Here is a 27,679-nt window from a genome sequence, read left to right as displayed (position 1 = left end):
TTAAAAACCCAAAGACCAGATATGATGAATGAAGACCTGGAGTCAGAGTTTGAAAAAATAAATTAAAGAAAATTTTACTGATGAATAGTTTGCACTTTCATCAGCAGAAGCTAGCTTCAAGTCTCACGCGGAGTTTTTCGGCCGCTCTGCGTACATTCACATTTCCACAACAATTATACTCTAACAAGAGTCTACTAACTACGTTATTACTTTGGTTAAACAGATTTGATTGGTTAAGAAAAAAAGACAAAATTTGTAATCTTCCACACATGGTCATCAGCACCTGTACTGAACACTTAACACACATTCACAAATACACATGATTCACACCTTCTTCAAGGCTGAAGTTGGCCCAGGCTTTAACTATAAACAGGAAAGATTCCCAAAACATACTGATAAGTTGTACTTTTGTCTTAGTGTGTAACGAAGGGTCAGAAGCCATGGGATCCATGTGCAGCTTTAATGTAGACAATCATAGTATAACAGGCAAGGGTAAATCACAGGCAACAACAGTATCACAGACAAGGCAGAATCGTAACGAAGGGACAGGCACAGGGTCGGGCTGGCAGCAGACAGAACTAGTGGTATCCAGAAAAACACGCAAGGAGTCAGATGGGCAGGCAGCAAGATGTCGTAACAGAATAAACAATCCAAGGTCGCACATGGGAAAACAATACACATGGGAAAAAGCTCAGAAATGTCAGCCGTGGCAAAATAAGACTTTGCGGTGTGTGTGTGTGTGAGTGTTTTATAGTCCACCAGAAGGGGATTAGGTGCGCACGTGATCAGCGCCAGGCAGTGGGTTATGGGAAATGAAGTCCGGATGAATTTAGTACTCCGGTGACGGAACCCTCATGTGGTGATCGGAGGGAGCCACAGAGGCTGCATTCGTGACACAGTGACAGGTACAGACAATATTCATCATCATTCTCTAGTGTTTAAAGCCAGATATCTGACCTTAGAACTTGTTAAATATGAATATTTTTCTTACACAAACGCATTGCTTCAGAAGGCCTTTTTTTCACCCCTGGAGCCGTGTGGAGTACGTTTATGATGGATGGATGCACTTTTTTGAGCTTCAAACTGGTGGTTTCCGTGCACTGCCATTATAAGCATCAGAGTGATTATTAATATAACTCCTATTGTATTCATCTGTTAACTTCTGGTCTCCGTGTGTTCAAGGGTCTGGTAGTGACTTTGTCGCATTTAAGTTTAACCAAGTAATTTTTGTGATATCATTTACTGTGTTATCAAAAGGTGTGTAGAAGTTATGAAATGGCCATGACGTTTCTTGCTAGAAACCTCATGCCAATACAGTAAATGGTATCACTATACCATAGTGATTTATAGTAATGTGGCAATCTCTACCATGGTAATCTGTGTACAGTATAGCATACATACCGACTGTAATGTAAAGTGCTGTATTTGATGCCATCTGTCTCTCTTCTAATGTATTTCTGATCAGTCTGATGTTATAGTCATTGACTCTTTCCCTGCCAAATTGCATATCTCTCTGTCACACACTCTGATCTCAATGTCTATATGAGGATTCATTACACACATTTATTCTGACATGTTATTTCACTGACAGCAGTTCAGCTGTAGTATTAATATAAAGAAGAGAAAATAAGAGACTCTATAACATCTCACTGTTACTAATTCATCATGAGCTCAAAGCATTATGGGTAGAATCTCTCTACTGTCTATTCTGATTCATCAACACAGTTTCACTGAAGATCCAGTATAATAAACACCAAACCCAGGATAGAGCGGTTGAGTGAATGTGGTCTGGACTGTGTGGATGAGGCTCATTGTGTCTCCAGAGACGCTGTAGAAGGACAGAGTTCCTGCACTGTGATCCACATACACTCCTATTCTATTGATGATGGACTTTACTGGGAGTTTAGTATGTATGTTATTGTGTCTGAATGAGTAACTGGAGGAAGAGCAGATCAAACTCCAGGACTGATCATTATATCCAAACCCACACTCATTACCCGATCCCTTCCTGCTGATGCTCTTATATGACACTGATATATACACATAATTATTCCCACTCCACTCAATCTCCCAGTAACAGCGTCCACACACACTCTCTCTACACAACACCTGAAGATTATATCCATCAAATCTGTCTGGATGATCAGGATACGGCTGCTCTGTGTTAGTGTAAGTAATCACTCTGTTCCTCTCAGACAGACAGAGAAGTTTATTCACTGTGTTCAGATCCAGATTGAGTTGATGGGAATCTGATGGAGATAAAACACATCAGAATCAAGAATCATGAATCTGATCTTTTAATGTTTCTGAACTCTTCATGATCAATATATCATCAGTGTCTCAGTACAGTTAATCAGATATCCTGTGAAAATCATCATTTACATCAGTGGATCACAACATTTTTTTATTAATGTTGGTTATTATTCTGTGTTTATTATAATTTAAAGGCCTATCATTAAAATTACACCATTCAAATGTTTGAGGTCAGTATGATTCTTTTTTTTTTTAACTGATAGTTTAATTCACCATTAAATTAATTCAATAATGAGTGTAATAATGCGATTTACAAGTTTTAATCATTGTAGGTCTATTATTGGTGATTTTGAACTTTCTTCAAATTTCTATCTGTTTACCCAAAGATTAAAGAGACTTGATACAAAATCCAGTTTAGCATAAATCCATAGTGGAATTTTCCCAGAAGATCTTTCAGTTTCTTACTTTTCTGAAACTCTTGAAGAGCTTTTTTTTTTCTACTGTGATTTTACCTCTAATATTGTCTGTTAATATATAATATTGAATGTTTTTAATTGGCTTTCAGTGAAAAATAATCATATTTATTCATTAGTTTTAGAAGATTTCCTGTTTTTGAAGAATATATTGAATCCCCAGTTTAGTGCTGTCCTGATTCACATCTTTGTTAAAGTTCATTCCATTTTAACTCTCTGGAGTCTGAGGCTGATTTGGGGCTTGGAGTAGTTTTGACATGCCCTGACATTTGTGCTTTTTTCAGTTGTTCATAAACATATTAATGGAAAAAGTGTCATTACACTGTATTCAGCACAAACTAGGCTACCATAATATGTGAGGAACATATATGTACATGTTTGTATTTTTGAAGGAATAATGTTTATGCGTGGTTATTGAAAAAACAAAAAACTTAAGTCACTGAAATAAGGCCAAAAAAAAAAAAGTATATTAAATCTGTGTTCACAAGACTTCTGGGTATTGGAGGTTGTAGACTAGAGTTTTTGCTTCAGAATTATGTAAAAATTATGCTGCCTATTCCTTCATATAAAACAATATATTGATTTAGTTTTTGTAAGACACTTTTTGTCAAGAAACACAGTATGTGTGGAGGTGTGAATCATCATGAATAATGGGTCATTTACACCTGAGAAGACAAAAGAATCGCATAATAATGACCTGAAATTACTTGCATATTAAGGAGGCCTTTCAGTCAGGTAGGCTGTGAAAACAACCCTCTGTAATAATGTCTCAGCTCATCATAAACAGCAATACTGTGAAATATTATTACAATTTAAAATAATGGTATTCTATTATATTCTTTAAAATATAATGTATTTCTGTGATGCAAAGTGTCTGAACAATTATTTACCTCTATGGCATTTCATATAGGCTTTTAGTTTAAAAGCATGCACATTTGGAGAAATATTGATGGATTCTTATATATTTATGTCAATTTTCTATACTGAGGAGTAATATTTATTCAATATTTATTGTCATCACTATGAGCACTGGATACTGTGTTTTCAATTCATACTTGCAGCCGGAGGGCGCTCTGTACACCTTTAGGCCACAAATTTATATAAAGAAGAAAAAGAACCAGGAACTAACGGCATGTCTTCTAGAGATCGCTAACCATGGCTTTAACATCCAAATAAGCACTTTTCAAGACAATAAATACACGATTGAGACAATGCATACAAGTATTGACTCAGAATTTGCGTCTGAATAGCGATCCCTCCGTGGGCGTGGCCGCATTAGTGGATAATGAGCTGAATCACGGACTTCTGACATTACTCTCTTTTCATACAGATTACATAAACACAGAATGTTTGTTTTCGATTTGACTTGCACGATTTAAAACCTGACAGTTCAACATTTCTTTAGACATAAGTGTCTTTTTTTTGTCATTAGTATTCATAGTTACAGTTCATTTTCTGAGAACTATCAGATTGGACTTCGTTCAGAGGGAGACGAGAGATCACGCATCATGTTAGTTTTCTTTATTTTACAAAAAGCACAACATTGTGTTTTTACTCTGATTATACACAAATAAAAGAAGACATTCTATAGTTTCAATTGATATATTACTTATGTCTCTATGACAAGAAATGACGGAGTATTTTAAGTCTGTTTTGCTGCAATGTGAAAAAAAACCTGCAAAACGCGCCGGCGCGTTTTCAGACCTCAGGGAGTTAAAGGTGCTAAAGAGGATGTTTTGTTTTATACATTTTTGCAATATTACTTGAAACTGTCTTTACTAACTGATAAAAGACTATTTATTAGGTGCACTGAAAGGAATAATCTTAATATACATCATCTGTGCACGAGGTAGGGCCTTAAAAACATCAGCCAATCATTTACGCGATCATCGCGTAAACGATTGGCCCTCTGGCTTGTCAATCACTGCCGTGACGTTCCTTGTGAGAGACGTGCGCGGATTGGCCCTCTGGCTTGTCAATCACTGCCATGACGTTCCTTGTGAGAGACGAGTGCGGCTGCGCGCTCCAGTAACTTTCCACACTCTGCAGGCGCCGCATGCAATGTTTTTGTCAGGAGACAGGAGTAACAACTGCAGATTATGAGTTACCTGTGGTGAGTCCGACATAATGAATCCACTAACACAACACAGCGAATGCCGGTGGTAAACACTCGTGTTCTAATACGAGTGTTTACGAGTTTTGGGAGGCGTTCCTTCAAAGGAGGGGGGTTGTTCTTACGCATGCGCTCATTTCAAAAACTCCGTAACAGTCTTTGGTTTCTCAGTCGACGAAAAGATCCTCTTTAGCACCTTTAAATCTTTTTAGGCCACGTACACACTGTAAGTTTCATGAGTGACAACCGCATTTTCGTTACATGTGTGTACGGAACACGACTCACTTTCGAAAATGCGATGATTGACAGCTTGGAAACCATAGCGACGTTCTGGCGTCTCTCGTGTTTGACGTTGTCAACAATGTATCTGTTATCGTGACCAAAGTAATATTAAAGTGACAAAACACTTGTTATTTTCAGCAATTTAACACACTAACGTTATACATTCAACGGAGGCGTCGTGTTTTGTTTATGCTTGTACAGCCTGTTTCACACAGAGCACTCTTTGTGTGTTTTCATGGTCACTCATTATAAGCTTTTTGGGCTTGTTGTTTAAGCTCATCTCATAAAGCCAACGGGTTTATTGAGTTACTAAAGTGAGCAGACATGAATCGCGATATTTTGGTCTTATTTTCAGCATAAAGCATGGATTTATTACAGTTTATTACGGGCTTATTCTTGTTCGCTGATTTTTCTAGCAAGATCTGGCAACTCGAATGAGAAAAGGCTTGTGCTTTCCCTGTGATTGACCGCACATACAGAAGACACATCTTCTACGATGAAGGTTAAAAAAACGTCATTAACAACCAGTTGTTCAGTTTGGTTCTGTACACACTGCATAGAATTTCTGTAAATGCGGTTGTCAGTACCTGTATTTTTCGCGAGTTAACGCGGTTGTCACTACCGTATTTTAATGAACTGTGTGTTTACGGAACGCGATTAAGCACTAAACGGTGAACTGACAACCGTGTGTACGTGGCCTTATTTCATACTTCCAGTGCCAGTATACACTTCTATTTCTTTACCTTTAGTGTTCCTTGTGTACCGGCACTTCCGACATGTGTTATATTGTGTCTGAATGCTAAATGCAGAAGTTTTTTTCACTGGAAGTTCAGCAGCTGCACTACAGAAAGCTGACAGAAACACTAAAGTAAATAGTTGTTGCTATGGAAATGAAAAAGTCTATTCTGGTCACACTGGAGTAAACTGGCAGGTCCCACTCTGACGTGAACGGCGCTACATGTCGTGTCACCACAAAAGCACATACAACCCATTATAATCAATGATTCTGTCTACAATAGACACGTATCAACTGTAAATGGATGCTATGTTCAATTTCTGACGCAATCCGAGCACTTTTTGCAGGTAATTACAAGTTTGTAAATCTTTGGCATTTACATGCCTTTAACAAACACCTCCCAAGAACACCTCAACATCCCCTAATGTTCTCTGAACGGCCCGTTGAGAAACGCTAATTTACATGATCAACTATAACACTGTCAAGTTTCCTTTACCTTCTACTGGAAGAACGCCCCGGGTTACTTCACTGCAACCCTGTTCCCTGAAAAGGCAGGAACAAGAAGCTGCGCTTTATACAGTGCTTTGGGAACGTCTTTAGTCGTGACCAGCTGTGAATATATGTGTAAAACAACGTCAATGAAATTGACCTATATTTATAGCCTTGCGTGACATCATTGGAATGCGTCTTGAATGAGGCTATAATTAGATGTGCCACCTGTACATCAGCAGATATTTTGTCTGAAGAGAATCCAGGGACATCTCAGTGCGGCAATGAAGCGCAGCTTCTCATTCCCGCCTTTTCAGGGAACAGGGTTACAGTGAAGTAACCCGGGGCGTTCCCTTTCAAAGGCTACACTCTAAGCTGTGCTTTATACAGCGCTATGGGAATGAGAATACCCACGCCACAGCACTGTGTGTCCGGACCCCCTGGCTGTGAAGTGTGTCACAAAGCGCAGAAAGTCTCAGACACTAGCTTGCGATGTTCACTCAAGGACGCAAGAGCCCGGAGTAACATGAACATCCAAACTATAAAACCTGTGAATGTGTGCAGTGAGGACCAACCTGCCGCATCACACACATGTTGCAAGGGAGCGCCCCCTGCCAAAGCTCTAGAAGGGGCAATTCCCCTGGTGGAATGAGCCCTGATACCCGTTGGCGAAGTGTGACCATGCGCCTCATAGGCAAGGGCAATAGCATCTCTCACCCAATGTGACATGGTCTGTTTCATGGCGGCCGCACCCCTGTTATGGCTGCCATGACAAACAAACAAATGCTCTGACTTACACTACTGGCTGGTGCGGTGGACATAAGTCTGAAGAGCACGGACTGGACACAGTCTGTGAAGTCTCTTCTGATCCGGCGTTGTGAACGCCGCAGGGCAGAAGGCTTTGAGAGTGACTGGATGCAAGGTCGAGGAAGGTACCTTCGGCAGAGAGTCAGGATGAGGATGCAAAATAGCTTTCACCATTCCTGGGGAAAAATCTAAGCAGGATGGCACAATGGACAGAGCCTGCAGATCCCCAATTCTTTAGGGAAGTTATAGCCATGAGAAAAAACATTTTTAGAGTTAACAGCTTATCAGAAACTGACTCTAATAGTTCAAAGTGGGTCAACCAGGCCCTTCAGGACTATATCTAGGTCCCTTGAAGGGGTCCTGGTTCTAGGAGGAGGCCTAAGCCGCCTGGCCCCTCGAACGAAGCGAGAGAGCAGGACATGCTTGCCCATAGGCACCCCATCAACCAGAGTGTGGCAAGCCGAAAGAGCAGCCACATAAACCCTGAGAGTGGCAGGGCATGCGCCTATTGATAATTTCCCTGCAGAAAATCCAGAACTGTAACAATCTGGCAGTTAATTGGATCTACATTGTGTGCAATACACCATCTTCCAAAGACACCCCATTTGTTGGCAAAACTTTATTTAGTGGAGAGAGCCCTAGCATTTAATGGTCTCAATAACATCAGGTAAAAGCCTGTGTCCCTCAGTTGGTTCCCCTCAGGGGCCAAACATGAAGGTTTCACATCTCTGTCAGGGGATGAAATATTGTCCCCTGCACCTGAGACAAAAGGTTTCTCCTCTTCGGTATCGCCATTCCATTCAGCCAACGTGGCGCTATCAGAAAGAGGCAAGTCCCTTGTTGGCGAAATTTGGCTAGAACTCCTGGGAGCACAGAAACCTGGGTGGTAAGAAACCTGGGAGGAAGCTGGGTGACTCCGAAAAGAAATAGAGTGGACATTGCGCTGACTGTTGGGGTGCGAAGAGGTCCATCTGTTTCATAAAATCTTTACCAGATTTGTATGACTACCTCGGATGGAGTTTCTACTCCCCCGTCGGTATGCTCTGTCTGGATAGATATCTGGGGATAAAAATCACCCTGAGGGACAGGAACTTGTCCTGAGCCCAGAGCAGATGCGCTACACTAGCCTGTCTAGACGTCGCAAACGCAGTCCACCCTAGCGAGTCCATTAGAGGCTACTGCAGTAATGTCCACCTGCACTAGGACATGCTAACCCCTTTACTGGTGGAGAAAGTACTTCAGGGCCAGAAATACAGCCATCAATTTGAGGCAATTGATGTGCCAATCGAGATGATGACCTCACCATATCCCTTTGGACTGGACAGCCACCTAAGGCCGCTCCCCAGCCCGTACGGGAAGCGTCTGTTGTTGGCATCTTGCAACATCAATGCATATAGAGTGGGACCCAAGGTGAAGAACCGGGGTCTGAGCCACATAGAAAGGGAACGAAGCCACAGCGCATAACCCTTACCATATCCATAAAGATGGATTTTAGAAAGTGCACGAAGCATTAGGTGTGATTACCATAAACATGGATTTTAAAGGGCACGAAGCACTCAGCGGGAATTGCTTTGACAAAACCTCTCGGCTCTGAGCCACAACTGAAATGTCTCATATGCAAGAGGCCCATAGGAATCACCGACCACCCTGAACAATGTCAGGCTAGGCCAAGATTGCACTGTTCTGCAGTATCAAGAAATGTTAGGTCTCATGGCATCAACCATGCCATGAGACCTAACATTTCTTGATACTGCAGAACAGTGCAATCTTGGCCTAGCCTGACATTGTTCAGGGTGGTTAGAATGGACTCGACTCGAGCGGGAGACAATTGTGCCCACATCGTGGTCGAATACCATACGACCCCTAAATATGTAATTTTCTGAGTAGGACAGATAACACTTTCTTCTCGTTTAGTCTCAACCCTAGAGAAACTAGATGGGCTAGTACGACATCTGTGTTATAACACCATTGTTTGTGACTGTGCTAGTATTAGCCAGTCATCCATGTAATTTAAAATGTGAATGGCCTGGAGTCACAATGGAGCCAGTGCTGCATCCATGCATTTTGTGTATGTGCAGGGGGGTAATAAGGCTAGGCCGAATGGAAGAACCCGATATTGGTAAGCTTCACCCCTGAAAGTGAACCTCAGGAGCCTCCTATATTGTGTCAATATTTCTATGTGAAAATATGCATCCTTGAGATCGATCATGACGAACCAATCGTGATGTTGGATTGTGACACGATCATCTTTATGGTTAACATCTTGAACTTGAGAGCTTTGACTAAATGGTTTAAGCCTTGAGGATCTAAGATTGGACGCAGCCCCTCGTCCTTTGGGAACTAAGAAGTATCTGCTGTAGTAACCTGACTCTCTCTCTAGAGGGGGAAACATGCTCTATGGCCCCTTTCTTCAGAAGAGATTGCAGCTCTAATGACTGTAAAGTCGCTTGCCTCAGCTTCATGGTAGTGGAGCCCACGGCGTTGAAACCCGGAGGACGATGAATAAATTGGATTATGTTTCCTTTTTCTACTGTCTTTAGAACCCACGCAGAAATCCCTGGCAGTAGTTTCCACGCTGCCAAGTTGTCTGAAATGGGCACTAATTTTGATACTTCCCTTTGAGGGGATGTTAGATGTTCCGCGTCCTGATGTGTTCATCAACGGAAAACCTAACATTTCACTGAAAACCACTGTCCCCCGAAGCACCAGAGGTGGCGGGGAAGGAGGGTTTATGTGAAGATATTGAGAAGGGGAGGGTATTAGATATTATGAGGCTGCTGAGCATGACGAGCTGGTCCCCAGATTCACGAGGGGAAGCACAACTTGCCACAGTCTGCTTTTTAAGGCTTTCTTAGCAGGTCAGCCTGGTCCACCTGCAACACTGCCATAGTGTGCAGAGCAGTACCAGCCTGACACACTGATTGAAACGCCTTCCCACCAGTATGGATGTTATTATGCATAGCTTGGTGGGGAGTGCTGTCTCTTTAAGTGACTATGAGCTCCAGAGAAGAGATAGCTCGCAAGCGTCTCTTCAAACTGGAGCATCATTGTATAAATCACATGCCCTTGCACCCGCAATAGTCGAGCGAGTCGACGTCAAGGGTACAAAACACATTTATATTAGAAATGTTTGGGGTCTGCTTGTGTTTCACTGCATGAATGACCACCCAGAGCACTTCCCTTTTTTATCACGGGAGGAACGCTCAGAGATGGACAAACTTATATTCCATTCCATTCCAACGGAAAACACTTCAGTGTCCTCTGCCCGAGCCGAAGAAGTGTCAAAGCACGCTTCGGTCTCGGTAAAAGGACATCACGGTCCGGACACAGAGAGAGAGAGCAATAAGGATGAACCCGTCTCTCGCTCCTCAGCCAGATCTCCACACGAGCCCCACGATCACATTGTGGGTGCTGACCCTTTGAAATAAGCAAAGCGAATGCAAAGCACTTCAACTGTGAACATTCCCAATGCTCGCACTCACCCTGTTACAACGCAATGGCAGCGTGCTCTTCCCCAAACCAACAAAACAATATGGTGTGTGTCCGATTCGGAGATGGAACGCGAACACGGAGACACACACCGTTTGCTTTGTGCAGCAATGACTTTCTCTCAAATATATAATATCATATATTTGTGTTCACTTTTCACTTGTCAGACAGAGTTGAAAAAGGAACAAGGGGAGAAAAAGTTCTGCGCTCTGCCTGTCAAATCTAACTCCTAACAAAGTGATGAAGGAAGGAAAGAGTTTGAAGAGATGCTTCACACACACTTCACAGTATGGCCTCTGAAGACAAAAGACCTGCTGATGGTACAGGTGGCACATCTAATTATAGCCTCACTCACGAACACATTCCAATGACCTCACGCAAGGCTATAAATATAGGTCAATTTCATTAATGTTGTTTTACACATATATTCACAGCTGGTCACGACTAAAGAAGTTCCCAAAGCACTGTATAAAGCGCAGCTTAGAGTGTAGCCTTTGAAAGGGAACATGAACAAACTCAGAGTTTCTTAGTAACTTACATTGTAGGAAGTCGTTCCTGGTTCTGGGAACAATGTTGGTGAAAGTGAACTGTGGAAATCAACAGACATGAAGAATTTAATTATCATGTCGAGAGAAAATGATCCCTGCATCCGTTCCTAAGACATTTCTAATATGATCTTCTACATGATATGAGATGATGGAGGATCATTTCTGAGAGCAGATGAATCTCCAGGACTTTACCTCTGTCAGAGATCTTCTTCAGCTCCTCTTTGCAGAAATCCTCCAGTTTGTCTCTCAGCTGACGGACAGATTCTCTCACAACATCAAAAGAGGAGAGAGAACTGAAGGGATCGTCATTTACGTCTGTAGATTCAGGAGGAGCTGAGAGAGACTGGAAACTCTACAGAAAACAGAAATCAAAGCTCATCACCTCCACACTTCAGCCAATAACCTGCACTACTATCAGATTTGAGCAGCTCTTGTTGATCTTTAGTAACTTTCCTCAATCCAGCACTTTCACAGCATCAGCTTCATTCTTCTCATGTTCATTATATCATATTGAAGACTTCAGATGCAAAAGCCTTTAAGTGCCATCTGAAATGTTCTTCTAAAATGAGCATTTTTATCAAGCTTGTATGTTTAGGTTCGGTAAATTCACTCTAATTGCAATGAAAAGGACCTTTTGCATCTGAAGTCATATATATATTATACACACACTCTAAAAAATGGTGGGTTAAAAACAACCCAAGTTGATAATGGACAAACAAAAAATTATTATTGTTTGCTTAAAATTAACCCAAAATATGTTGGAGATGAACATTTATTAATACGTTTAATGATAACATTTATTGATAAGTCTAATAAATAATAATTAACCAATAAACATTTATTAATTTGCTTACTGCTTATTGCTTTTGATTATTATTGTTGCCTCTAGTAATTATTTGTCTGATTTTTCATTTCCAACCTATTTTAATTTCATTTTAAGCCAGCCATATAATAATTTTTAAACAATAGTTGGGTTAAATAAAACTGCCCAGTACGTTTAACCCGCTGGGTTAAAACAAACCAATCACAGGGTTTGTCCACTTACAATATAAGTGAATATATGTGAATTTTCTAGAAAATCACTTGATGATCAAACACCTGGCAATAACATGAATGAAACAGATCAATGGAGCATCAATGGAGTCACATGACAGGGTTGAGTAGATTTGATCAGGAAAAGCAGATCAAAAGCAACAAGTAGATTGATCATTATTTATAACTTTTGAGCAGTTAGTGGCTCTGAAATTCTCTTTGTGAAAGACTTTTTGTGGTTTAAATACACTGAAGCATCACTTCCTGTTTGAGGACTTCACTGTCAAATTCATTAATGTGTTAATGAAAATTTTTATAAAAGATTTCAGCAGGTTTGAAGATGACATGATTTTGGTAAACATTACTCAGAATTTTTAGTAAAAATAAAATAAAATAAAGAGATGATGGGAATTTTAGCTGGGTGAAACTTGTACCATCAGGTTAATGGATTTCCTCTTGTTGTAAAAAAATAATAATTATAATAAATATTTATTTGGATTTATAATAAATCCAAATAAATAAAAGTTTAATTAGTGAAGTTTTGATCTGTTGATGTCTGAAAGCTCAATGTCTTTTCAGAAAAATGTTTCCTAAGAGATTTCCAGAGCTGAACTGTAAGTGTGTCTCTTTTGAAAGAAGAAGATCAGATGAGAGTCTGACTGATGATTATATAATAACCGAACACACAGATCAACACTTCAGTCAACGGCTCATTCTGCTCTCATGAAATGTTTCTCTGTGAGTCTCTTGCTCAAGTCCACTATGATCCTGTTCTTCTAGATCTCTGTTACCTGCAGGAAATGGATGTGATCCTGTGTGTGTGAAAGCTGCTCCAGCTCAGCGTCTCTCCTCCTCAGATCATTGATCTCCTGCTCCAGTCGCTCCAGTCGTCCTTCAGCTCGACTCACTGCAGTCTTTTCCTGATCTCTGATCCGCTGTGTGGCCTCAGAGCGGCTTCTCTCAATGGAGCGGATGAGCTCAGTGAAGATCCTCTCACTGTCCTCCACTGCTGTCTGTGCAGAGCGCTGTTAGGACACACATCACAATCACACAGGGGCTTCAGTAAGTCTGACTGAGACTTCTCAAACTTCTCTTCTTCTCCAGACTCACCTTATGAGACTCCACAGCCTCTCTCAGCTGCTGAAGATCTTTCTCTCTCTGCTGGATCCTCTGCTGGAACCACCTCTGCGTCTCCTTCAGCTCCTTCTGCAGCACAAACCAATAACAGGAGAAACATCACATAAATCATCAAGTAAACATATATGAATCCAGTATCAGTGAAGTGCTGAGATTGAGGGTTAAAGATCTTTCATGATAAGGTTATACAGTAGGTTCATTCATAAGTGTCAGCATTATATTCATAAATGCCCAGAAATGTAAATGCTTTCATTGTTTACTCATCCTCATGTCTTTTCAATCTTGTATGATTTTCTCTTGCAGAACACAAAAGAAGATATTCTGAATAATGTCTCTGTTTCTAGAGCCCAAATCAAATATGGTGACACGTCAATAACATCAAACCTCACTGGCTCATGCATGTTACATGACTTAACATGCCACCTTATTTGATTTTTATAATTGCATAAGAAAACTTAGATTTCTGCTAACCCTACTGGTCATTTTATATTCTACCGCTTAAATTTATTTTATTCAGTTTCTGAAGAACAGCGTGTCATTCCATCATATTAACAGCACTTAACGAGACACTGCCTGTAAGTAAAGTTAATTACTTTTTAACATTGTTATTATAGATTTATGCTATTATGTATGTTTATAAAGGATTACAGGTATATATAATTGTTTTCATAATACATCATTGTGAAATTCATAGTTCTGTTCATATTATAAAATATTTCTACTGCTTGAGGTCTTATTAAACATTTATCTCTCAGTATACAGTATGTACATTGTGTAAACATTTTGCATGATTATCTCATGTTGAATAATAAGTGGACTCAACATTTTTCATGTTTATTTAATCTTTTTAATTTATAGTTTTACACATTTTACTCAGAAAATCATTTGAACAACGCCTTCCTTTTGTCAAGACTTGTTCCTGAGTAGCGTTTAGCTTCCTGGTTATGAAGCCAGGACAAAGTTCATACCTGTTTCTCTGTCCTCTGTGCAGCAGTTAATACAGTGTCATGGTTTTTATGTTCATCCATTGTACACAGCAGACATATACACTTCTGATCAGTGCGGCAGAAAACCTCAAGGATCTTGACGTGTTTCTGGCAGATCATCTCCTGCAGTCGTCCAGTGGCTTCAGTCAGATTGTGTCTCTTTCCTTTAAAGAAGGTCTCATGTTGTTCAAGGTGATTCTGACAGTAAGAGTTCAGACACACCAGACAGGACTTGACGGCTTTGTGTTTTCTTCCAGTACAGACGTCACACTGCACATCTCCAGCTCCAGCGTAACAGTCAGCAGGAAGTTTAATCTTCTTCAGTTTCTCCACCATTTCAGCCAGAATGGTGTTTTCAGCTAAAGCAGGTCTTGGACTGAAGGTCTGTCTGCACTGAGGACAGCTGTAGACTCTCTTCTGATCCTCCTGATCCCAGCAGTCTGTAATACAGATCTTACAGTAACTGTGTCCACAGTGGATGGTCACTGGATCCTTCAGGAGATCCAGACACACTGAACACATGAACTCATCCTGAGAAATTTTGGCTTCTGCCATTTTATTGCATGAACACAGAGACAAGAACACCCAACAGCTCAACTACTCTTCAGTTTCAGTTTCTCTGAAGTCACGTGATTCCTGTTTCCTGGTTCTGTGTTTGACTAATGTGTGTAAAACAGGTGCATCTGTAAAGCAGCTTCCTCATTCCTAGTCGTGAAGAGCCTAATTTCTGCTAGTTTTCATGTGTGTTCCCACACATATTGGGCATATTTATCAATCTATCTTAAAAACGAGCTCAGAATTTATCTCACGACAGGGTTACACTGTAAACCTAAATAAGTTAGACTAGCTCAAAAAAATCTGAGGTCATCAGTTACATCAATATTTTTGAGTTATGATGTTCCCAGTGTCATAAAGACTAATTTTAAATAAATCAGCTTCACTGGCATAAGCTGAAGAACTTGTTTCACAACAGTGAAACTACTTGTGTTTTTGGACACTGTTTTTGATGTTTATTCGGGCCCCTGTTGGTTTTAACCCTCTTGGGTCTGAGGGTGTTTTTGGGCCTTGGTGAATTGTTGACGGACTGCAATTTGTGCTTTTTTCAGTTGTTTATAAATATTTTATTGGCTAAATTCTGATTACACTGTATTCAGCACAAACAGGGCTACATTAATATGTAAGCAACATGTATGTATATGTCTGTATTTTTGAGAAAATAACATTAAACACTTTTTTTCAATAGCCACACATAAGTCACTGAAATAAGGCCATATAACAAATACCAAACATTTGTTTACTTTTGAGAACTAGATCTTGTAGTCGAGAGGTTTTTCTTCAAGATGATGTGAAAATCATCCTTCCCACTCATTCACATAAAATATATTGATTTAAATTTTAAGACATAATTTTGTTTACAAAGGCATGAATCATCATGTACAGGTGCTGGTCATATAATTAGAATATCATCAAAAAGTTGATTTATTTCACTAATTCCATTCAAAAAGTGAAACTTGTATATTATATTCATTCATTACACACAGACTGATATATTTCAAATGTTTATTTCTTTTAATTTTGATGATTATAACTGACAACTAAGGAAAATCCCAAATTCAGTATCTCAGAAAATTAGAATATTGTGAAAAGGTTCATCTTTTTAGTTTAGCTTTCGAGTCTGCAGTGTGTTGAGGCATCGGCTTTTGTGTGTACTGTTTTAGATGTTTGTTTGGTGCTATGTCTTATTTTATGTAGAATTTCTTCATTGTACAGCACTTTGGTCAACGCTCTGTTGTTTTAGTAGTGCTTTATAAATCAATAAACTGAAACTGAAACTGAATATTGAAGACACCTGGTGCCACACTCTAATCAGCTAATTAACTCAAAACACCTTCAAAGGCCTTTAAATGGTCTCTCAGTCTAGTTCTGTAGGCTACACAATCATGGGGAAGACTGCTTACTTTACAGTTGTCCAAAAGACGACCATTGACACCTTGCACAAGGAGGGCAAGACACAAAAGGTCTTTGCAAAAGAGGCTGGCTGTTCACAGAGCTCTGTGTCCAAGCATATTAATAGAGAGGTGAAGGGAAGGAAAAGATGTGGTAGAAAAACTGTACAAGCAATAGGGATAACTGCACCCTGGAGAGGATTGTGAAACAAAACCCATTCAAAAATGTGGGGGAGATTCACAAAGAGTGGACAGCAGCTATAGTCAGTGCTTCAAGAACCACTACGCACAGACGTATGCAAGACATGGGTTTCAGCTGTCGCATTCCTTGTGTCAAGCCACTCTTGAACAACAGACAGCGTCAGAAGCGTCTAAAGACAAAAAGGACTGGACTGCTGCTGAGTGGTCCAAAGTTATGTTCTCTGATGAAAGTAAATTTTGCATTTCCTTTGGAAATCAGGGTCCCAGAGTCTGGAGGAAGAGAGGAGAGGCACACAATCCACGTTGCTTGAGGTCCAGTGTAAAGTTTCCACAGTCAGTGATGGTTTGGGGTGCCATGTCATCTGCTGGTGTTGGTCCACTGTGTTTTCTGAGGTCCAAGGTCAACACAGCCGTATACCAGGAAGTTTTAGAGCACTTCATGCTTCCTGCTGCTGACCAACTTTATGGAGATGCAGATTTCATTTTCCAACAGGACTTGGCACCTGCACACAGTGCCAAAGCTACCAGTACCTGGTTTAAGGACCATGGTATCCCTGTTCTTAATTGGCCAGCAAACTCGCCTGACCTTAACCCCATAGAAAATCTATGGGGTATTGTGGAAAGGAAGATGTGATATGCCAGACCCAACAATGCAGAAGAGCTGAAGGCCACTATCAGAGCAACCTGGGCTCTCATAACACCTGAGCAGTGCCACAGACTGATCGAATCCATGCCACGCCGCATTGCTGCAGTAATTCAGGCAAAAGGAGCCCCAACTAAGTATTGAGCGCTGTACATGCTCATACTTTTCATGTTCATACTTTTCAGTTGGCCAAGATTTCTAAAAATCCTTTCTTTGTATTGGTCTTAAGTAATATTCTAATTTTCTGAGATACTGAATTTGGGATTTTCCTTAGTTGTCAGTTATAATCATCAAAATTAAAAGAAATAAACATTTGAAATATATCAGTCTGTGTGTAATGAATTAATATTATATACAAGTTTCACTTTTTGAATGGAATTAGTGAAATAAATCAACTTTTTGATGATATTCTAATTATATGACCATCACCTGATATCACCTGTATAATTATGTGATTCAAGTGTGTCCGACATGTAGGTAACCATGTTACTTTTCAGAATATTCCTGTCATTTGCAATACTTGGTGGCATGGTCATAAAAAACAAAAGAGGTTCTTAAATACAATCTAATCAGGGTGAATCGTACAAAGAATCATGTCACAGCACAGCCTCTTAAAGGTCCCGTTCTTCGTGATCCCATGTTTCAAACTTTAGTTAGTGTGTAATATTGTTGTTAGAGTATAAATAAAATCTGTAAAATTTTAAAGCTCAAAGTTCAATGCCAAGCGAGATATTTTATTTAACAGAAATCGCCTACATCGAACGGCCAGTTTGGACTACATCCCTCTACTTGCTTCTTTAATGACGTCACTAAAACAGTTTTTTGACTAGCCTCCGCCCACAGGAATACACAAGAGTTGCGTTTGTAGAGTGTGTTTGTCGCCATGTCGTCGAAACGCTGTTATTTTCATCCCGCAGTCCAATCACCGGGTCTGATTCCGGCTCAAATTGATAGGGTAAAATTAAAGACGTTTACAATAACACTGAGCGCGTGCATCTCCACGTTATGGTAAGAGGCGTGACCTTTCCGGGCAAGATGCGCTCAGAGCTGTCGAATCACAACACAGGAACCGCTGGCACAATCAGAACTCGTTACGTATTTCTGAAGGAGGGACTTCATAGAACAAGGAAGTCATCAGCCCGTTTTTATGACAGTGGAAACAGCGGTATACAGATAAGTAAATTATGTGAAAAATACTGTGTTTTTTTACACGCGAAACATGAACACATGTTATATTGCACACTATAAACACAATCAAAGCTTCAAAAAAACACGAAAAACGGGACCTTTAAATCTGCTATTCTAAATGTAAGGTCATCAAGATCTTGAAGGCAAGAAATGATGGAGGGGGAGGAAAAACAGAATTGGGTTGGAAAGCAAAATAAATTTGTGAGTCATCAGCATAACTATGTAAATTAAGAGCATGAAGTTAGATGATCTGACCAAGAGGAAGCATATAAATTAAAAATAGTAGTGGGCCATGAATAAATCCTTGAGGTACACCACAAGAGTTCACGAGTTCACACTTACAAATAATTAGATAAAGAGTATGTGTATTTGGAGTGCTGACCGGGCGAAGGCTCTGAGCTCTGAATGTCACCGGAACCCAGAGTACTCACCATTATCTTTGGTTAGGATAGTAACCTTTTGCTATGGATATTGAATGAACCTCTAGCGGATGTAGAGAGATCAGTAATCCATATATTTATTGTATATGAATTAATGGTAAACAACACAAAATCACTTTTTATGCAGATGACATCCTTTTGTTTGTTCCTCAACCAGAGGAGTCTATTCCAGTGATTATGGAAATTATTTAACAGTTTAGTAAAGTTTCAAGATTTATTCAAAATCTGAGGCTATGCCACTAGTGATGCAAAGGTCTCGTAACCCAGAAATAAAATACATTGAATAGGTGAGAATGAATCTCTAAACTCAGGCAATGGTTTACCTATATTATTGGCCTGTTTTCTGCTTGTTTAAAATGTTTAAAAAAAAATATATGGTCTAGGGTATAACAGGATTGTTAGTAATACATTATGGCCCGGTTTCTCAGACAGGGCTTAGCCTAAGCCAGGATTAAGCCTTAATTCAATTAGGATATTTAAGTAGCTTTTATAAACTTACACTAGAAAAAAAAAAATTTTGGTGTGCATCTTGAGGCAAAACAATGGTTCAAACATATTTAAGATATGTCAGTGCAAGTTACTTTCAGTTAAAACAGCTTAAACGTGCATTTTAGTCTAGGACTAGCTTAAGCCTTATCTGTGAAACCGGCGGTAAGAGTTTGTAAGTTAATCAGGAGTTGGGAAGCAAAAGCCAAAACTCTGTCGCCTATTACTCCAATATAATGACATTTTGATTTCGGAGCTTTGGAAGCATAAAGGGAGGAGAGATGACATGACATGATGAGAGAGGACCAGGTCTGGACTGTACATTGTGTTTTATTTATGTTTGTGCAATTAAGATTCTTTGAAGACACGGTAACATCACTGCTGAACAGCGGCAAACAGTTTGGGGAGCACAACACTTGTGTTTATACTCAGACCTGCAAACTCAAAAGAGGGGGAAAAAAAAGAAAAAAAGGTATGGTGCATGTTTAAGGGTACGATTACAAAATAAATTATTGAAGGGGGGTCCATTACTCGTTTTTTATATAGGCCTTTTATATAAGCTAAATGTGACAGCAAATATGACATTTGTTAAAACAAGCTGTTTTATTGATGCATTTCTGCAATTGAAACACTGACTGATCAATTAAATGTGACATGATGTGGATTTCGGTAAGTTGTACTGTATCTTTCAACATACCTTCAGATGTTCATTAATGTTTATTTCATGTTATAACTAGTAAAGCAGAAGAAATGGTCGGTACATGTGCGTTCTGCATGAACTGAACCTCTACAGTGATCTGTCACACCACAGAGTACCAAGAAAAACTGTGACACCTGGAGAGACGTCCATGGTCTCACTCCAGTCTATGGGAAAGTAGCCCCTTTTCAATTCTTGTGAGCTTTATTCTGCTTGCAATTTCACCCTGGCAAAGAGAATTTGCAACTACTTTTCAGGTATGTATACTTCAAGAGGAAATCAAAGAACAAACTCGTGTCATGTCATTTCAGAAAAAAAGCAGCCCATTAAAGGTGCCATAGAATTGAAAATTGAATTTACCTTGGAATAGTTGAATAACAAGAGTTCAGTACATGGAAATGACATACAGTGAGTCTCAAACTCCATTGTTTCCTCCTTTTGCATATTTGCATATGCCAGCTCATGTTCAAGGCATTACACAAGGGCAGCCAGTATTAACGTCTGGATCTGTGCACAGCTGAATCATCAGACTAGGTAAGCAAGCAAGGACAATAGCGAAAAATGGCAGATGGAGCAATAATAACTGACATGATCCATGATATCATGATATTTTTAGTGATATTTGTAAATTGTCTTTCTAAATGTTTCGTTAGTATGTTGCTAATGTACTATTAAATGTGGTTAAAGTTACACTTGTACTCATTGATTGTTTATTTATTGTCCTATTTTTGTTTGTATTGTTTTTAGTTGTTTGTATTTGTTTAGCCTGTGTTAATGTTTTGTATAAGTGTTTTTGACCTTGTGTTGTAAATTGTTTTATGTTCTGCAGAACAGGAACCTGCTGGAAACCAGTTTTTAACCTCAGTCAGGCCCGTTTAAATTGTACCTTAATGTTACCTTTTAACCTTTCCTGTATAATAAATGAAATGAAATAATTTGTCCCTCCTCCTAATATTTCCTTAAGTGAATAATTGCTTACACACCTTCCTTTAGTGACTGAACTAATTTAAGTTGTTCTCTATTATATGCTGTACATCCTAGTGATATATCACTGTTTCTGGAAATCAACATTTATCACAATTACCAGTTTCATGTTTACCTACATTTCAAAAAATGCCTTTTTTTTTTTTTTTAGTTTTTGCCTTATTTCCAGTCCAAATATCTTAAATCAAGAAGAATTTTCCAGACAAGTAAAAATTGTCTTGTTTTTAGAAAAAAAGAGTCAAAATTAAGTGAGTTTTTTTTTTTTAAAACAAGCAAAATAATCCGCCAATGGGGTAAACTAAATAATCTAGTTTTGTTGTGAAACAAGATCATTTTGCTTACCTCATTGGCAGATTATTTTGCTTGTTTTAAAGGTGCCCTAGAATGAAAAAAAATATTTACCTTGGCATAGTTGAATAGTTAGAGTTCTGTACATGGAAATGACATAAAGTGAGCCTCAAACACCATTGTTTCCTCCTTCATATGTAAATCCTGTGCGTGCAATAGACCACAAAAAAAAAGGTGAATCTCAACATAACACTGACTGTGATGTAACAGTTGGGATCATTATTATTTATGCCCTCAACTTTTGCATATACCAGCCCATGTTCAAGACTAGGCAGTATTAACGTCTGGAGCTGCACAGCCGAATCATCAGAAGTTCTGCAGGTATTGTGAAGCAAGCAAGGACAATAGTGAAAATGGCAGATGGAGTGATAATAACAGTTCGTGATACATGATATAATTAGTGATATTTGTAAATTGTCTTTCTAAATGTTTCATTAGCATGTTGCTAACGTACTGCTAATGTGGTTAACGTTACCATTGTTTCTTACTGTATTCACGGAGACAAGAGTCATGTCTTTATTTTCATTTTTAACCCGAAAACGCTTGTAGTCTGTATAATTCACAAACGCATCTTCATTCTTATTGAGTCTCAGTGTGTAGCTTTAACCCGTTAGCCTGCAGCACACTATCAAACTCATTCAGAATCGAAATTTAACAAACATCCACAAAATACATGCCATACTTGCGTGATCTGATATGCTGCATCACAAACAGTTTGTAAAGATCCATTTTGAGAGTTATATTGTGAACTTCTGTAGTATTAATGCAATGTTTAAAGGGGTGGTTCAATGCGATTTCCCTTTTTCAACTTTAGTTAGTGTGTAATGTTGCTGCTTGAGCATAAACAGTATCTGCAAAGTTACAGCGCTGAAAGTTCAATGCAAATGGAGATATTCTCTTTTAAAGTTAAGGCAGTTTAATGCCAACAAAAACGCCCGGTTTGGACTACAACAAGCTTCTTCCCGGGTTGGTGACATCATAAACCCTGCAAAACACGCCCCCGGGAACACGCAACAAAGTGGGCGAGGCCATGTCACGCGGCATAATGGAAGAGGGAAGAGTTGCATACACCGGACACGAGTGGTGCGACAAAAGATAACAGAACCCATTATAATCTGTGATATTTTCTACACTGGATGCGGTGCTGAAGAAGCTTCTAGAATCTACACGAGTTCAATGCTGGATTTGCACAAAGGCTATTACTGAAAGAAGCAGTTCTCACTTTAAAAGCAGGAACTGCTGTTTATCGGCCCCAAACTGTAAGTACGTTTTATTGTTTGTACATGTCTTTTAAACATATAACATTAGTTCTATTGCTATTTTTTGGTTGCATCAAGGATGTAAACAAAGACCAAAGCATTTTTGCTTCGCTAGCCATTTAGCTAAATTCTACAAACACCAACAAACTAATATGTTCATAGACAAACAGCTGTTCATGCTATAAATGAAACGCTACCTTTACAAAAATGCTACTACGCAGTCATGTATTCGGCTACAGTAAAGCTTTAATCAGGATAAAACTGTATATTGAAAGCTAACAAACAGCAGTGACTGCATATCTAAACACTTTGACACAAATACTATATGAAATACCATTCATAAACGTCCTTTAACGTCCCTGCTTGACCCTCTTCATCTGGGTCTGATTCAGGCTCAATTTGATACAGCAATATAGACGATATTATTTACATTTTCACCGAAGCCCACGTAACCGGTAACAACTAAATGGTAAGGGGCGTGGCGTTTCCGGAAGCTTCAGCAAATCCCGATACACTGGACCAGCTACCAACCGGCTAACCAATCTGAGCACATTGCGTATTTCGGAGGAAGTGGCTTCATAGAAGCAGGAAGTCAAATGAGCCGTTCATATGACAATGGAAACAGAGGTGTAGAATAAAAGTAAAATATATGAAAAATACGGCTTTTTTAAAAAAAACGATGCATTAAGACATGTTAAACTGCGACCTAAAAACACAATCAAGTCTAGGAAAAAAACACTGAACCTTTAATGTAGGGGTGTGCACAAATAGTCGAATATTCGAGCTGTAATTAATATTCGAAAAATAAAAATACTATTCAAATTTTACTATGTTGCTTTGCTGGCTGTAAATGCAGTGAATCCATGATAAATCCTAAGCACTAAAACTCGCAGTTATAACTAAATGCACCGGGAGGCGCTGTGGAGGGTGTTTAACAAATGTATTTTATTTGATCGTCACAATGTTGTCGTCTGCCTCGTGAAGTTTGGAATTACTTGGATGAAAATGATCTTACAAAATTAAATTACTTTTGATCAAATTAATTAATGAAACCAAGTTATCATAATATCACCACCATAATGAGAAAGCACATGAAATCCAAACACCCGTCGAATGAGAAAACACAGTTGTCCATCACTGCATTCACGACAGGTAACCACAGCTGTACTCGTGAGTGAGCTGAGAAGATAACTTATCTGATAGCAAAATGATTTTGAGACACATGCTTCCTTTAAATTTCTTTGAGGGAGACATATTTACGAACAGAAAATACAAAGTGCTACTGTTAGAAACGTAGCTTAGCACTCCGTTATGTATTATCGTTATCGTGTTTCTGCAACGTCTGTCAGCAGTTAAAACATGGTATAATAAAAAAATCTATGGGGTAGTTTGAGCTGAAACTTCACAGACACATCCTGGGCACTAGGGATGGGCGATACCACATTTTTTTCATGCGATACGATACCGATAATTTGTGTTCCAATTTTAACGATACCGATACCGATACCGATACTGCTTATAATTTTAATTGTGTATGTGATTTTTCAAAATAATGTTAATTTTAAAAATACATATACATATTATTACACATAAAAGCAAATTACATACACATTCTGGCCATCAATAATTAATTTATTAGATGTTTAAACAACCTTCTTATAAAAAATAATGATTAAATAACATAAATCTTAAAAAAAAACAAAAAAAACAACAACAACATAAATTGCATATTTTTTACTTATTTCTTATTTTTAAACAGGCAGTTTTTTCTTCAAAATTCTGTTATACTATCTCCATATTTTACAAAAAAATACTGATTAAATAACAACAAATCTTAATAAACTAAAATACCAACAAAATAAACTGTGCATACTTTTACTTCTTTCTAAATTTTAAACAGACCATGTTTTCTTCATCTTCAACTTTCTACATTTTTGTAGCATTTTGCAATGCTCAGAATAATACTGTAAGGTCACTGCAACTGTTGATAAAGATTTCCTAATCTTTGAGTTGTAGATTAGAGTTTAAGAAAAGCAACATGTTAACATTTTTTGGTTTCAGACGATTTCGCCTCTGACTAATTGTCTCTCCTGCCTTTGAAAAAAGCCTCTCTGCTGGAACAGAGGTTGCGACAATTCCAAGGTATTTTTTTGCCAGTTTGCTGAGCAGTGAAAATGTGTTCTCATTTCTTTTCACCATAGCCAAAGGGTCTTCACTTCTTGGGATCACCTTTTCTTCCATGTATCTGCGCATTTCAATGTATGCGTCTGTAGTGGTTGTGCGGTTTCCCTGAAAAGCCACTATACGTGTGTCAAAATCCTGCCATAGTCCCCCTTCGCATGTAGAACATTCGGCACCTATCCTTTCATTGTTTGCAGCAGGTGACTCTGGTGGCACTGTCAAGACTGTTCCCATGCTGGTTGATGCAGAGATTCACTGGTTGTTGCCTGTCGGCCTAGGGCTTGCATCTCACTGATTAGCCGTGATTTAATGACTTCCACATTTCCAGTATCACAAAACACGATGTTTTTGAACCTAATGTCCAAAAACGTACTGGCAGCCAGAGTAAAGTTATGCTCAATGTTTTCAAAGCGCCGTTTGCACTGCGCTGCAAGCTGTAAAGCCAAAGTGTTACCCTTCTGCCCGGCCAACATGGCTGCATTTTGGAGTAGAGAGACCAGAGGTATGACTTTTGAAATAGTTACATACTGCTCTGCTGAAACTTCCTTAGTGGCCTGTTCAAAGGGCCTGAGGGCTTCAATGGCTTGGCTGATACAGGACCATTCATCATCACTCAAGCATGGTGTTTCTCCCAAGAAGACAAAGTGCTGTAGTAACAGCTTGTTTTTGCTCGGTCAGTCTCTCCAGCATATAGAACACCGAATTCCACCGGGTCTCTACTGCTTGAATGAGCTTGTGCTCTGGCAGTTGCAACTGAGTTTGCAGTAACTTAAGCTTGTCAGATGCTTTGGTGCTATGGTGGAAGAAGCGAACAACCGCATTACACTTCTCGAGGATGGACTCAAAATTTGCCTCAGCCTTAATAGAGTCTTTCACAACCAAATTAAGGGTGTGTGCAAAACATGGAAGGTGTTTCCATTGGGTTTTCCGCACAGCTGAAACCATATTAGCTCCGTTATCAGTAATAACAGCAAAGACCTTGCTGGTAATGCCCCAGTCATTGGATATTTTTGTGAGGAGCTCAGCTATATTTTGTGCTGTGTGCTGTACAGCTACATGGACTGTATCAAGAGTGCAAGCCTGCATCCTCCAATTGTGGTCAATGAAATGTCCTGAAACAGTCAAATATGCTTCGGTTGTTCTTGATGTCCACATGTCACTTGTAAAAAACCACACTACTTGCAGATTCTATGGAGTCTTTCAGTTTGGTTTTGACTTGCTCGTAGAGCTTTGGAATTTCACTAGAGATCAAGGATTTCCTACCCGGAATATTGTATCGGGGATCAACCACCTTCATAAAATGATGGAAACGTGCATCCTCAACCATTGATACTGGTTGCAAGTCAGTAACAATCATTTTGGCTAGGCTCCTTGTGATGTCTCGCGCTCTTTGGGAATCATCTGAAAAGGATAAAGGTTTTCCATTACACACCAGACACATATATTATTTTATATATTACGATGGCAAGGGAGGGGTCGCAAGATGATTTCCAGAAAAGCAGCAGCAGTTAATGCTAGCAGTTAAATGAAAAACAAAAACCATGTTTATATATATATATATATATATATATATATATATATATATATAAACACACACAGTATACATAAACACATACTGGTATTCCTACCATTAAGGGGACATTCCATACATGTAATGATTTTTATACTGTACAAACATATTCCCCTAAACCTACATCACTGAAAACACTGTAACATTTTCAACAAACATAATTCTTTAAGCTGCTTCCCTCATGGAGACCTAAAATGTCTTCAGGAAGTCAAAATGCATTGGTATTGATTGTGGTAACGTTTTTTGTCCCTATAACGTAAAGAATACCAGGATACCCCACACACACAAACATAGCCTACGCACTTTATATTTGTTCTTATTCGTCTAATGGTTACGACAGAGACAGTGAGTACAGTAAACAAGTTAACTAATGACTGTGCTCTTTGTATCTGGATAGGGTTTGCCTCCCTGAAAACTCTCCTGTAATGTCCTTTGTCGGACAGACTGGGCAGAGGAAGACTGGGCAGCTGTTTGTTTATGTTCTGCCTCTTTATAAGTTTCTGGGTGTGATGTTTGTAAATGTTTGAAAAGATTGCTGGTGTTGCTGCTGTGTATGACTCGTTTATCACAGATATTGCATTGTGCAATACCCTTTTCGGCGCTTGAAAAGTAGCACCACACCACGCTACGTTTTCTCTCTGCCATGATCATGCCATTTTTTGTGAGACCGTGTGCGTGCGTGAAGTGTTGTGAGTGTGGCACACTGCTCTATGCGCAGCCGCAGACCGATCGGTGTGTAACGTCATACCACCGCGTCCGCGAGAGCTTTTCTTTTTTATATATATCATACATACACCGTCCTGATTGACTTGCACACACGGCTAAAAACATTTAGTTATGCAGAAATTATTAATATAATTAAGTATCGATACTTTGCAGAAAATATCGATACCAAAATAGTAGGTTCCGAGTATCGATATATCGATACTGCAGCATCGATGTGCACATCCCTACTGGGCACATTATTTTACATCTTGTGAAATGGCCATTCTGTGGCACCTTTAAGCAAAAACTCAATTTTAAGCAAAAACTTTGACTTATTTTTTTCTGAAAACAAGACAATAATTTTTACTTGTCTAGAAAATGCTTCTTGATTTAAGAATTTTTAGATATTTGGACTGTAAACAAGACAAAAACTCTAATTAAGAAAAGCATTTTTGCAGTGTGTTTTAAAGGAACACTCCACTTTTTTTGAAAATAGGCTCATTTTCCAGCTCCCCTAGAGTTAAACAGTTGAGTTTTACTGTTTTCAAATCCATTCAGCTGATCTCTGGGTCTGGAGGTACCACTTTTAGCATAGTTCATTGAATCTGATTAGACCGTTAGCATCTCGCTCAAAAATGACCAAAGAGTTTAAATGTTTTTCCAATTTAAAACTTGACTCTTCTGTA

At 39.1% G+C, this 27,679-nt stretch overlaps 2 protein-coding genes across 2 annotated transcripts; both read right to left on the bottom strand.

Annotated features, from left to right (window-relative positions):
* Positions 1 to 309: 309 nt before the first annotated feature.
* LOC125245300 (tripartite motif-containing protein 16-like) lies at positions 310 to 14,940 on the bottom strand. Its single transcript, XM_048155831.1, has 6 exons — positions 14,328 to 14,940; positions 13,333 to 13,428; positions 13,014 to 13,247; positions 11,378 to 11,542; positions 11,181 to 11,229; positions 310 to 2,249 (listed from the first exon to the last, which is right to left on the bottom strand). The coding sequence occupies exons 1-6, from the start codon at positions 14,898 to 14,900 to the stop codon at positions 1,717 to 1,719; spliced, it is 1,650 nt and encodes a 549-aa protein (XP_048011788.1). The 5' UTR covers positions 14,901 to 14,940; the 3' UTR covers positions 310 to 1,716.
* Positions 14,941 to 24,535: 9,595 nt separating this feature from the next.
* On the bottom strand, positions 24,536 to 26,075 carry LOC125244488. The gene is made up of 3 exons (XM_048154565.1): positions 25,879 to 26,075; positions 25,092 to 25,387; positions 24,536 to 24,933 (listed from the first exon to the last, which is right to left on the bottom strand). Exons 1-3 carry the CDS (start codon positions 26,073 to 26,075, stop codon positions 24,536 to 24,538), a joined length of 891 nt encoding a protein of 296 aa, XP_048010522.1.
* Between the last annotated feature and the right edge of the window lie 1,604 nt (positions 26,076 to 27,679).

This window comes from Megalobrama amblycephala, linkage group LG14, assembly GCF_018812025.1.
Source record: "Megalobrama amblycephala isolate DHTTF-2021 linkage group LG14, ASM1881202v1, whole genome shotgun sequence".
Taxonomy (NCBI): Eukaryota; Metazoa; Chordata; class Actinopteri; order Cypriniformes; family Xenocyprididae; genus Megalobrama; species Megalobrama amblycephala.
Note: the sequence above shows the minus strand (reverse complement) of the source record. Positions and strands in the feature narration are given on the sequence as shown.